At 39.8% G+C, this 14302-nt stretch overlaps 1 protein-coding gene across 2 annotated transcripts in view; it reads right to left on the bottom strand.

The window, feature by feature from the left end:
• The window catches only part of epha4b (eph receptor A4b), a 74173-nt gene that overhangs the window by 23153 nt on the left and 36718 nt on the right, over positions 1-14302 (bottom strand). For both annotated transcript variants that reach the window (XM_033982333.2, XM_033982334.2), the window contains exons 6-10: positions 11264-11419; positions 9340-9675; positions 8060-8172; positions 6688-6850; positions 4114-4222 (exon numbers count right to left, since the gene is read on the bottom strand). In XM_033982333.2, the coding sequence (XP_033838224.1) occupies positions 4114-4222; positions 6688-6850; positions 8060-8172; positions 9340-9675; positions 11264-11419 (877 nt within the window). The remainder of the gene's footprint in view (positions 1-4113; positions 4223-6687; positions 6851-8059; positions 8173-9339; positions 9676-11263; positions 11420-14302) is intronic.

Genomic DNA, 14302 nt, shown 5'->3' with positions numbered 1-14302 from the left:
ACTCAGATGCAGGGAGGGAGCGCTGCAACATGTTTAACAAGAAGCTAGAGGAGAACACTTTTTGAGTGAAAGGCCATCTGCCGGATCCGTTGCAATGCCAGTCCTTAGCTAGCTCGCACCTGCCAAGTCTGTGCCTCGGGAGGGACAAACTTCCAACACGCACATTACCAGCTATGGCATTCTCTCACAGGGCAATAATGGCGACCGCGTGGCAGTAACTAGAGTGATTTGTCAATGGCGTGCAGAGTCTGAAGAGGTTTTTGATGTTTTCCAGTGTTTTCCCTCCTGCGGTAACAATAGCATAACAGTGGTGTATTAAACAAGAGCCGAGTGGCACAGCAAATCAAGCCGTTTATGAGGTGGTGCTGTTTGGGGCGCTGCCAGCACAAATGCAATGTGGATGTAAAACCAGGAAGGAAACTGCAACAGAGCATAATTTTAGAGCTGTTTTGTGCTGGAAGGGAAATTGTTGAATCACATAATGGTAGGTTACATTCAGGTCTTTAGTTTGTTATTAGCAAGAATGTAAGGTGCAATTTAAAAGTAAATGCACGCTGTTCAAGCAGGGCCGAAGCAACTGTGCTCATAAGTAGTGCTGTCACAATATTAAATAAACTTGACTTCAGTACTAAGGAAAAGCCTTGGTTCTGATTTCAGTACCAAGACGACAACACAAAAAAACACTCCAGTTTGCCCTGATGAAGGCCGAACGGTGAACACGTTGCAGTGCCTTTAACTTTATCTCCCATGTAGTAATAAAGGCTTTTAATTATTTTGTACTTTTTGAGTGCCTCAGTTTTTCCAACATCATAAAAGACTCTAATTTTCTCTAATACCTAAGACCTTTCTAAAACTGTTCGCGGTAGATCCTGTGTTTTTTGTTTTGTTTTTTTACTATTAGTACTTGTTCCATTGTACCAATCAATATCTTGTCAATCAATACTAGTTTTAGTATCAGTACCAGTATTAATATCAATATAGTACTAATACTTTTGACCACCATATTACATAAGACAAAAGAAAAGACATTGTTCCATGTTGTTTTACTTAAGCACAAACTTTAGGGCACTTCAGGGATCAATTGAATGCTCACCGAAAACCATGGAGTAAGTTATAATTATTATTCACTAAAAAGTTGGAAATCTACTCTAAACTTTAACGTTATTCAATGCCTTCTACTTTATGCGCTCCATTTGGCTCTTTCTGACAACCAACAGGTCCCATTTGACCAAGTAACATGAAGTCAATGGAAAATCAAACTACAAGAGCTCTCGGACAATGATTAGAAGTGCTGACATTTGGACAGAAAAGTCTTTAAAATCTCTGGTGGGAAATAGTTCAATAAACCCAAGCCCTCACTGTCAATTTTCCCCTGAATCTCATTATGAGCCACATCGAGGGCAAATGCATCCAATATTAGATACATTACACCAGTCGGGGCCGTGAATTGCAGCGCAAATTCTCATCCAAAAGTAAATTTCAGGAACAGAACAGGAAATGAAAGGCAGACAGACGTGTTGGAGAGCAGGGCTGAGGGGAGCGAAATGAGAACATGTTGGAAAAATGGATTCTTGTGTGATTGACGGATAAGATGGCAGCTTTGATAGATGAAAAGCAGGAGGCAAGGACTCCACCAGACGGGAAAGATACAGATGATATATGTTTTTTTCTTTTTACATTTTCGCTAAATTCTTGTGAAATCGTACCGGATGACACTTGTGTTGCATATAAAGGTGCAATCGGCCACCCGCCATCTTCCTCTCTCCCTCTTTTCATCTTTCACAGCTCCTTTCTTCACAAATTCTACTCACCACTCAAGCTTTTCTACCGCTCTCTTTATCATCACCTCCTCCTCCTCAGATATCTATACCATCCAGTCATTGTTTATTACATGATTCCTGCTCTAGTCCCTTGTGCCAAATCACACCACTGGAAGCACACATGTTGTTTAATCGAAACAGCAATCAACACTACTTCCTCTCGAGTGCCTTCGCCTTCATGTTTATATGAATGCATTTAAGTGCATAAAGGTGGAAGGAAATACTTGGATTTGATGATGGTACCTAAACCATTATGTAAAATACCTACACCTATGCACCCATATGTAAGGAAAAAGCAGGTATTACAACATGAATATCAAAAAAGTAATGGAAGCAACGATTCTGTACCATTTTGTGCCGAGGTAAAGCACAGCAGCAGTTTTTAGTTTTATAGTGTGCGTTGTGTGTACTCTAAATACTTGTATGTTGTTCTATTGGTAGTCAACATTACTTAATTTACTGCCTATAACCTAAAACTAAACAGTGGTGAAATTGTGTCTAATCAAATAAAGAACATTTTTTGGATTATTTAGATTAAAATCACTGTCCTAACCGAGCAATTTGCACAAAAGTAGAATAATTCCAATAGTTAGTTGCTGTCTATACTAGATACTGACAATAATTGCTACCATTACTGTATATTTTGTACAATCCCTGTATATTTTACTCCATAAAAAATATGCTGTAGTACTTCAAATAGCCAATTACTGATTAGTTGCACAGCTTGAACTGATAAAACATTGACTGTGGTGCAATTAACCCTGGTGTAAAACTTAGTTAACACTGTCCCAGCCTTGAAATATATACGGGATAAGTCAAGTGTCCGTCATCTCTGAACAATACTTGTAACAGGTTGTGTCGATGGCATATATATTGAAGCTTATACAGTAATTCCACACTGATTAAAAACCCCCAGACAAAAGCGACTTGAACGGCAGGGAGGACAGTCTCTGCTGATTACATCCCTCTGAGTCAATAGTGAATAGAGCACTCAGCCTGATAAGCAATCACCTGAATCAATACTAATGTTTTTACTCTGCCCGCATTAGTGAGTGTGTGTGGGTAGTTTTTAACATGTGGCTAATCTAGTCCGGGGCCCATTGTAGACAAACAGTTGCAGCGGCAGTAAATTGCGCAGGCTGTCGTCCCCTTCCAAAGAGCTTCACTGGGCTTTCATCTTCTCACAACAATCTGTATTCTTTTATTCCCCTCTCTGCCTCTCATCTCCGTCGCCACTTTGGCCTCTTTTTAGAGACAGAGCATTAACCTTCAAAGAGGCACATCATAGAAGGGGCTGCCATGTACAAAACAGACCGCGCTTTGGTTCATCTAGCAGCGTATAAAATGTCCAAGTGGGGACATTTTCCTACATGCGCTGTATCGTATATTATTGGTGTTCTTTTTAGTCTTAGTTGTTGCAGGTAGTGGGCCACCAATAAAAGCAACAACACTGTGCTTTTCAATAACTTTCTTAACCAGTTTTGGTCACCTTGTAGTGCTGGGTGTGTGTGTTGTTTGTTTTTTTTTGTCACAATTTCAATTCAATTTGATTTTCCCTCATTAAAAACCAATATAGCTTTCAATGTGCATTTTTGGAACATAAACAATACAGTCTGAACTCTTACCCATGCGTTTTTACCGGCTTATATGTGTGATTCAGTAAGCAACGAAATACTGTAATGTGTTTTTGGTAGCTAAAATATATATGCTGAGCTCGTAATCAAACAAATAAAAGTTGGATCTTTCAATTTGATCAAAGGGTAACATCTCATCCCTGTTCACTAAGCTGCTACACTCCAAATTCGCTTTCTCTCTCTAATCTTCTTAACTCCTGACCTTCCTCTACATGACCAATAAGATTATACCTGTCAGTGTCTGAACCTGAAAGTGACCCTGGTCTGTCATTGGCTCCCAGCATCATCATCAAAAAAAAAAAAATCGTAAAATAAAAAAATCACCCACACTCCTGCTTTTTTATACCAAGGTATTTTTGGTTTGAAATCTGTACCTAATTTAGAATTCCACTGACAGGAATTAATATTTCATAAACTCATCAGTTCTTTCCTGCAGCACTTGTAAAAATAAAGTTGTGCTTGGATAACACGAGGTTAGAGCAGATAATCAGAAATTTTCAACTTTGCTATTTAGTATACGGGAAATATTGCTCAAAATAGGCCTGGTTAATCTTGTATGCATTGCACTGCGTAAAAAATATAGTTACGTTACATAGTTTTTTTAAATGTAGCTGTTATTGTATCCATGTAGCATATGTCAGACATGTTTTTGACCTTACCTTCCACTCACAACAAAGCAGGTCACAAGGAAGATGAGCAGCACAATCCCCCCAGCAATGGAGACGGCAAGGATAGTCGATTGATTCGGGTCTCCAATGGCCAAAACGTCTACGAATAAGACACAGACAGACAGTGAACTCATAATCTTACAACTTTAAGAAATAAAAGTCTCTTAGAGGGAAGCCGGAGCCAAGTGAAAGATGATAGCAATTGAAACGAAGATAAAAGACTAGATTGAAGGAGGAGTAGGGAGAAGGAACTAAAAATGAGCAGAGGAAGTGAATTGAATAATAAGTACGGCTCTTGATGAAAAGCCCTCTCGCTCTATGTATATGAGAGCCGACGCGAGACCCCGTTCCCCGTTCGGCCTCGCTGTCCAAATGGATATGTTAACATTGCACATAACAAGGCTTACTGCCGAGAACTTTCTGCAAAGACGTATTGATTTTTACGCCACACCAATCGAGCCATTACTCAAAACAAATACCCCATTTATCTGACTTAGCTAAGCATGAATGGACACGTGTGCCTGTGCGTGTGTATATATATCCCAATGTGTTGAAGAAGCGAGTGAATGCCCAGGGGCTGTCGCAGATAAGCATTGATCTCCTATTACATTTACCGGAGCACGCATACACACTTCTATAGGGATCGATGGCATTGATCAGAATAGATAACCTCCTGTTGATTGCTGGCAGGTTGGAGGAACGTGGCACAAGCTGCATTTACGGTGTGAACTTGACAGTGGAGTAGGTGTTACAAATAGCTCTATTATATGAGGCATATTCTTTCATAATAAGGAATAAGGAATCGATTTACCTGTTAAATGCAAAGATCAAATATGAAATGTGACAATGAAGATGTATGATGTATGATTTTTATTAGGAGATTAATAATATAAAAATACAGTGTTAAGATTATAAGGATTAGAAACGCCATAATTATTCACGAAATTGACTCCATGATCCTTTTTCGTTTTCATTCACACCGTCTACATCGCTATTCTTCTCTTTCAGCTCTATAAACTCAAACTTTTCTAAATGATAAGATAAGGTTGATGTGACAACAGCCAGAATTTAAAAAGTCACAGCAGTTTACTTTTTTGGATGTAAAAAGTCTTAATGTTTATGGTTTTTAGACCTGATTTTGCACAATTTTAGATAAACTTAACCTTTGCAATGATAGATTGTTAACCACTCTGCCACAATGTGTCCAGGAATGTGTCCTTTAAGCTGCTTCATTGATTATTGTGCGATCGACTAACGTATAGACCTTATGCTCCACTGGGCATCTAAAACATAGTCACACTTTATATACATTAAATGATTGACCCCACTGTCTTTCTGCGTGGGAATCAATGCTCTCTTTAGCACCAGAGAACATGGCACCATAATGAAACAATGTGACAAGTACAAAGGCTATAAGAGATGGTTAACGGAGGGTCCTGACATAACAAGACAGAAGTACAACAGCAGCAGTTTGTGGAACATTTCCCATTATAACCCAAAATGGAAAGATCATTACCTCACAACAGCAGCTCCTGTTAGACAGAGAGAGAGAGAGAGAGAGCGCTATTTGCAGTGTAATGTTTCCAGCATCAGGCCAATTCTGCACTTTTTTGTTTGGGACACAATGCCTTATTGATTTATGTATTTTGTTCTTGCTTAGTATTGTTTTGAGAAAGATATGACACAATTACAGTATATTGTATAGTGAAGGTTGAAGGTTTAACTGAAGGTTTAGCTCGTGTGAGAATTCAGATTTCTGCTAAGTAATGCTAATTTGAATAGTTTCCTTTGATTAAGGTTTTTAAAATTTACACTTTTTGCCTCAATTTTGTCTCACAGCATATTTTTTTAACCATATCTTTACTTTTATGTGTCTGAGAACATAAGACATCTAAAAAACTACCAATTTAAATAAGAAAAATATGAAATTAAGTGCATTAAGTTTACTGGATAAATGTATACTGACTTCTTGTTCATTAATCTGCTCGAAATAAATAAAGAAATTAATGAAACTTTTTTGTTCAGCTTATAAGTGTGTGAAATGTAACTATGGGACTGGAAATACTGAAACATGACGGTCAAAACCAATGTTCTCTGTTTGTAGTTCTAGTTTGTTTTGGCAAATGCCCATGATTTAAATTCACTACTTAATAAATAGTTTGTCCTTTCTGATCTTTGCTATTGAAAGGGCAAAAGTTAACAATGTGTCCACTGAATCTATGAAACATAAAATAACACAGTGTTCTACATTATCCTCTTTCAATAGTAAAATGTAAATGAGCTTCGGTGCTGATATAAAAGCTATTTTGTGTGCGTGAACTCTTTAATCTGCAGGAGGAATACATTAGGCCAGATATAATCAGTCATCTTTCTCCTTGTTGTTGACCTTCAATATCCAATTTATGTTGCATTTATTTTGTGAGCGTCACCGTTAGCACACTGGCATGCAAACTATTTCGATCCGTGCTATCAAGTGTGTGTTTTATTGTTTGTTCCGGACCAAAAGCCAGTGGGAAATGAAATATGTTGATGGAATAAGTAGTGATGCAGAAGCTCGGTGCGTACCTTCGTGACTAGTCTCCAGCTCGATCTCTCCCCCATAGCTGCCGTAGCCCCCATCTGTGCGCGCCCTGACCCTGAACACGTAGGTGGTCCCCGGCTTGAGGCCATCCACTGTCATCATGTTGGAGCGAGTTTTCAGGACAGTGTAGTTCTGCTCACGCTGGTTCTACAATGAGGAAAGACCAGTTAGTGTACACGTTTTATACTTGTAAAAAAAACATGGCGGACCACAATGTAAGGCTGAAATGTGCGTACGTCGGCGCCAGGGCAGAAAAGTAGAAGTAGAAGAAGAGTTGCTTTGAATTTACAGACTCATGAAATGCTTTGTACTAAAAAATACCAGATTTCTTACAGTTTGGCAGTATGACTGACCACATTTTATAATTAATTGGCCACTATGTCACCATCTGCTTGTCTCCATGGTGATGTTATTGCTTTGCCAGGAATATTTCACAGTATGGCATTAAACATGTCTACCTCCTTGGTCAAAAGCAAGTGACACCTCCAGAGTTACAGATTAGAGCTGTGGAGAGAATGAATGAAGTTAAATGGCACGTGGACTATTACTGGTGAAGCAATAATAAGCATCTGCCTGGAGATAAGCAATTGGCAGACTCTCTACCAGAAAAGTGACATAGTGTACCTTTACAGATATTGTCAAGGTCAAACAAAGTGGGTTACAGAAACATACATATTGAACAGACCATAGCATGACAAAATTAAGGTGGAGGAATATGATAATAAAATTGATGATGCATTCAACCTTTCTATGGGCCACGTTCACCTCACATTTTTCATCTGCTCATCACCACTTAGATGCATTTATACATGAGCATCTGCGCTGTCCCAAATCCTAGCCTTGCCAAATCTACACTTTGGGGCAATATGTTTCAACTCGCACCCTGCCATGTTTCTTGCGCTCCCCCAGGTGTGCGTGTGGGAGGATGAATAAAGAACAAATGTGTGTCTGTCCGTAAGATGACTCCCCGCAGAGAGCTAGATACGCTGCCTAATGGAGGACACTCTACAACGTGGATTAACACTATTTTACTGCTAATCACCGGCAGCACATACAGGCAGCCTTAATTTCATCACCTTGGCTGTGTTTTACAAGGTTTGTTCGACAGATGTGTGGGTAATTGGCTTGGAGGGAGCAATAGGGGAGGGCTTATGATGGAGATAAAGACAGAGGGAGAGAGGAAGAGCAAGTTTTTTGGATGAAGAAGTCATTACTTGGATGCCTTAAGGCCATAGACAGTCTAAGTATAGTAAACAAGGGGGAAAAAAGGTTTATTGAGGGATTTAATGCCAGATTTGGTGTTTTTCTAATCCCACTTGAAGTCTTTATTACACTGTGATTCTAAATGTGTCTCACCTTCTCGTAATAGATGACCTCATATTCCACTATGGCTCCATTGGGCCGCTCTGGACCCTGCCAGGCCAAAGTCACGCTGTCCTTGCTCCGCCTTTCCTTCAACACAACGCTCACTGTATCAAACAAAAACAGAATAAAAGCATTAACCGCAAAGTCATAATGTATCTGAACCACCCAAGTGGCCATGGGATTTTTGTTTCAGCGTTGTTAAAGTGCTGTTTTGTTTTGTTTTTCTTTCTTTCTTCACTAAATATTTTGTCCTTTTGGACCAGTTTAACTTGGATCAGATGAGTGTGTTCTTTTTATATTTTAGTCATGTCATTTAATTTTATCTCAGTTCTCATAATAATTGTATTATGAAAAGGATTTCTATGCAGTGCAGCCAAAAGGAGAATGCATGAAGAGTGCATTAGCTGGAGTGACTAGACAGTTTCATCTGGACAGTTTAATCTGCCTTTTCACTATTTAAGATGTTTACTGGTATTTCTCTGACGTTTTCCACAAGATCTTAAAAACTGAGAGCTTTTGCCTGTGTTAGACCTCTTTTAATTCATTACTCGATTCACAGGGCATGTCTTTAGTTAACCAAGTATTTCCTACATTTTACATGTGCTCAATGTCATCAATCTTTGCTAATGAGCGTCTAATGTTTTATACAGTGTGTGGTGCTACTATGTTAGTGTGACGTGTGTCCTCGCATGGCAATACTCATTAATATGTACATCTTGCACAAGAAGACTGTTCTGGTGCAGTTCAAAGTGTATTTTACCAAATATATACTGGAGTCAGGAGTGCTACAAGTGACGCGTGCTGTCATAATGAGGTTAACACATATGTTCATCACTTCCACCCCCCACGAACCACCACCTCCTTCACCTTTTTCTCATTCACACTTATTGGGCCTATTAGTCATCAGCAGTGTGTCACATGATCCTTTTTGACATAAAAAACATCTACGCCACACTGGGAGTAAAATGTCTATCTCTTTGGGGGCCTTACTTTGTATAGTTAAACTAAACTTGCAATGTTTGGAATTTTGTGATCAAGACTTGTTACTATTATAATCTAATAAAAAACAGTCAAACCAAAACGTGAACCAACACATTTTGTGTTTTTATCAATAGTAGTCTTGAAGTAGTAATATCTTAATGACTACTTCCTTCCTGATCATTGGGTGCATAGGCTTTAGAGGCTAATAAGGCTAATGAGATTTTTCAATAGTTTCTACCATCTGATGAACACCTTAGTATGGCAATAGTGCTTTAGAAAATACTTCCTACCTGTTTGTGAGGTGGTGATGTTGATAACCACTGTTCCCCTGGGTGTGGGGCTTAAATCAGACACTCCATTCTGACTCTCCACGGTGAAGCTGTAGTTGGAGTCCGGTTGCAGGTCGGTGACTAGCACATTGGTGGAGGAGAGACCAAACTGTCGGGGGATGAAGTGCACACTGTTGCCACAAGGGGAGCACTTTTTGCCGTCGCCAGAGCACTTCCTGCAGTGGAGGCTGTAGGTGATGTCGCCCCGCCCCCCTGTGTCCCGAGGTGCAGACCACTCCAGGGTCACACACGTCTCATTCACAGTGGAGATGGGGTTTTCAGGGGCAGAGGGAGGACCTGCACAGGAAAACATGATCAAATTATGATTGTGGAGCTTGCTTTGGTCTATGTCAGGGTCACTTTGGTTATCAGGGCCACTTTGTCAAAAAAACACTTTCAACTCACTCAACTAAGCTTCCTTAGTGTCCATTGCCATTAGAGTTTACAATGAATAAAATAAATGCTTAAGCACTTAAAATACTTTGGACTTTTACCTTGCTTTTTAATGTTGTATAAAAGTCTATGGCTCTTGCAAAATCAGTGTAATAACTTGTAACTTCAACAGGATTTCGTGATCCAAGTTGCCATGACCCAATGTACGAAGTGTTGGTCTCTGCTGACTAATACAAAATGCCTCAGCTGTTTGGCACTGACAAATGTTGCAGACTACTACAGCTACTGTTGATCAAAGATTACAGCAAACAAAGGTGGAACTTGTCTCGGCGAAGGCCACCCACATGTTCCACAAATAAAATGGTTATAAGAAGTAGCCACTGTCTCTGTTTTGTGTTGTTTAACCAAAGAGACATGGTCATCGTTCCTATCCACATTAGTAAGTCCTTTCTGTCATTCTTTTGATAAAGGCACAACTATCTAAAACTAGAACCACAGCTGAATACAAGCTATATAACAAATGTAAACCTTACCTCACAGGGTTTACCACACTTTTTCTATTATATGAAGCATATATCCTCTGGGTAGAGTTCTGACTTACTGGCAGAATAGTGTTAAATATTGCATTCCGGCAGGACAGTCTGGTAACCTACAAAGCTCAGAGTTGTCCTGTATGTCATTATGATGGCCGCTCTATAGGAGCTACTCATATGGAAAAGCGCTGATTATGGCTAGTCCCTGCTGCATGCTGCAGTGCAGGTATCTATGGAAATGTGTCAGTGGATGCCCATTAAGCCTGACATGTCATCAGGCCGGGCTGAGCCTGAGCCCCAGGGGGGCCTGGCAGAGCCTGCAACTTTCCTGATTAGGCTTCCCCGTGGCACAGCCCCCAGAAGAACAGAGGAGATGGGGGTTTTCTGGCCATGGGGGCGGAGGCCTGGCTCAGGATAATTGAGCCTGTCACTCATATATCTGTTGAATAGAGGTTCTCTGATCCTGCTAATGCACCCCTTTTCCATTCTGCATACACAAGGCCACACTTAACTGTCCATCATAATCACCACTGATTGGCCCTTTATGACACTGGGACTATTCCACTGATATTCTACATTTCCCCCGCCGCTCTAGTCTTCTGTCTCATTTCCTTTGTCTGCTGCTGACTAATTCTCTCACTCTTTTTTTAGCCTTAATGCTTAGGAGAGTCGGAGTGGACCCATACATGTTTGGATGAATCACTTTTTCCACTTGAACACCTGTCATGTCTCGCCTGGTGCAATGATTAATATGTGTAACCTATCATAATCTGATAATGGCGTAGGTGTGAGCAGCCCGCTGTTCATCCATTCATACTCTGTCTTTCTTTTCTACTCTCTCATTTTGTTGAAAGTCAGACAAAATGCAATAGAGATATACCGGTATGCTGTAGCCTTTCATGACTTCTTAAATAATAAAATGTTCTAAAACAAACATAAATGAGTATGTGTAGACTCACGTGTGCAGGACATTGAACGTGGATCAGTCTCGGCTCTGTGGTAGCCCCTCTCACACATGCACTCGGTGGCCTGTTCCTGAGGAGACGAGCTGTGAGGAGGACATTTGGTGCAGTAGGCGTCTGTAGCTGAGGCCTTGTATGTACCAGGTCTGCATGCTGCAATGGAAGATGGAAAAAATAAGTCAACATTTTCTTAATTTGTGTAACACTTCAAACTACTGCATTAACGGTGTGGAATTCAATTAAGTTTTAAACGCTTTAGCAGTTGCAAGGAGCCATATTATGTATATCACAGTTGTAATTAGTGTGTTTTTTGGACTATGCCACGTATATTTAAACAGGTAATCAGGTAATTGTTAATGTCAAAATGCCAAGTAATTGTCAGGGGTTTTTTTCCTATAAGTAAGAAACAATACAGTAAGATTATCAGGTTACAACACCACTGGCACCATTATGTATAAACACTCAAATGAAGAGTATCCCACTATATCACATTTTCTCAATCGCACACCCCACATCCTTCTGACAGCTCGACATTGATTAACCTCCAAAATGATCACACATATGTCACTATTATGACCCAATCTTAAACAAGACCGCGCAGACGCATGGATACAGGATTCACAAACAACAGCTTGTGGTTTGATGTAAAGTGGGTAGAACGGATCCGGCGAGGTCATAAGTCCATGTCATGCAGCACCAATGGCAACAACAGCGCGGGATGTAATGTAATGTGACGTGAGAGACCCGGACGACCAGTTTTACCACAGGCTCCGACCAAACAAAACAGCAACAGCACCGCCAATGTTATTCCTCTTATATAATATCTTGTGGGGAATTCAAATACAACAATAACATAATATGACTAGTGCTGCGGCTGTTACACTGGGTGCATATTAGTCATTATGTGGAGTCATAAAACAGCGAAGGCAAATCTGTGCTACTGCTCAACACAGCAACAAAATGGATTGGGGACCTGAATGATTTCCCTTTTGCATTCCTGGCAGTAAAATGCAATCCAGGCTTTCTCTTTGGTAATCTGAATATAGATTACGCATGTATTTATTTTTACATTCACAGGGCTGCGTATCCTATTCTCATAAGTCCTTTTCCGGCCACAAGGCGGTAAATGGTATTATAGTGTGCAAAAAGTAAAGGAAATTAGGGTTGCTTGAAAAATATAATTGAATACGTGGCTTGGGTGTGACTGAATACTAACCAAAAAGTTCCAAAAAGTTGAAACAGCCTCAGTGCTTTGGGGGTCTTGAATGGCATTATATAAATCCATACATTATCGCAAGGCAAGATAAGTGTATTTGTATAGCAGTTCGCGCTCAAAGTGAATCAGCATAAATAATCATCATAAAATTAACATTAAAAGAGTAGAGTGCAAAATAAAAGCCTTTCAGTCGTATGCACAGCTAAACAGAACTGTTTTGAGCATATTGTCAAAGCAGAAGCCTGTCTCACATCTTTAGAAAGACTGTTCCAAGTTTTAGCTGCATAAAACTGAAACGCTGATTCCCCATGTTTAGTTCTGACTCTGGGCACCAGCAGGAGGCCGGTCCCTGAAGTCCTCAGAGTGTGAGATGGTTCATATGGCACTAACATGTGGGAGATGTACTTTGGTGCTGGTCCACGGAAAGACTCGTTCACAAGCAGAGTCGATTTAAAGTCGATTCTCTGAGCCACAGGAGCCACTGCAGAGACCTTTATTATACAGTATTATTTATAGTTGTATTAATATTAACACACTAAAGTGAACATAGCAATACATACAAAAATAAACAAAAAACTGACTGACTTTTTTTTTACCTCAATTGTAAACAGGGTGAACAACATCTAAAAAATGAAGGGATATTTTGAGAACATTCTATTACCTTATGCAGGTTTATGTGATCTGATAATTTGATATGTTTTTAATTTGATTTTTCAGCTCTAATATACAGGATAAACACTGCACGTAGAATACTAAAATGAGTATAAAACTTCAATGTGTGAACTGTGTGTGAGGTTGGATCAGAGGTGTGACAAATGCACCAGGTGTTGATTGGTTGTTGTGCGCTGGCCCTGGTCTACACAAAGGTGTTAAGTACGCTCTGATTGGGTGTGTGTGAGCACTGATTGCCTGCACCAGATCTGAAGGTCAGGGATTTAATCAAGCCGTACGTCACTCTGCCTCGAGCGGCGGTAAATTTTCCCTCCAACACACACTTACAAAAAAATGCTAGGATACACAACATAATGAACAAGACAGTGGACATTGGTGAGCGCTTTAAGAAGACAAACTTCTTTTTTGACCTGATCGGAAGTTAGAAAAAGTCTGTGTAACTTAATAAAATACATTTGAGTTTCTAAAATGATGTTTAATGGGTAGAAATAGAGCCGAGATGACCTTGGGACTTCCGAATGTTAAAACTGACGACGAAGCTGGCATGCAAAGGGGCAAGGAGCTATAGTTGAGACGATGGCAAGCTAACAACCACAAAATGATGCTCCTTCCGCCGTCTCCGCTCAGCTTTAAAACCAGTGGAAGAGGCAAGCGAAACGTGTTGATATTTTAACCCTTCCCCCTTTTTTGAGTGCTTAATTTTTTACTTTTCTCAATCTGAAACAACTGATCCCTGCATTTTACTGCTATCATGCTCCTGTCTAACGTATACTTGGTGTCAGCAGATCTGCATAAAGAAAGATGTTGCGTCAGAACTGGGATATGATGTGCCAAGTCGATATGCGAACCACCGCGCTCTAGACTAGACGAGGCAGTTTGATTTTGTCATAATGCTGCGATAAGACATGTTCATATTCCAGAACAAGCATTGATCTTTTTGAATTTGATCTACAATTAGTAAATAAATAAAACATTCTATTCCAAAAGTTATTTTCAATGCCAAATTCACGATATTTCCAACACAGTCAAACAAACAACTGACTATTTAATACCATGCTGTGTATTTATATTTTAAACTGCCAACATTTTGGAACCAAGCTTGTAATTTCCTGGCAATGTTAAACCTTCAAATATAATAGTGGCCTAAA

The sequence above is a fragment of the Periophthalmus magnuspinnatus genome, chromosome 17, assembly GCF_009829125.3.
Source record: "Periophthalmus magnuspinnatus isolate fPerMag1 chromosome 17, fPerMag1.2.pri, whole genome shotgun sequence".
Classification (NCBI taxonomy): Eukaryota; Metazoa; Chordata; class Actinopteri; order Gobiiformes; family Gobiidae; genus Periophthalmus; species Periophthalmus magnuspinnatus.
The sequence above is the reverse complement of the archived record's forward strand: the minus strand, read 5'-3'. Positions and strand labels throughout refer to the sequence as shown.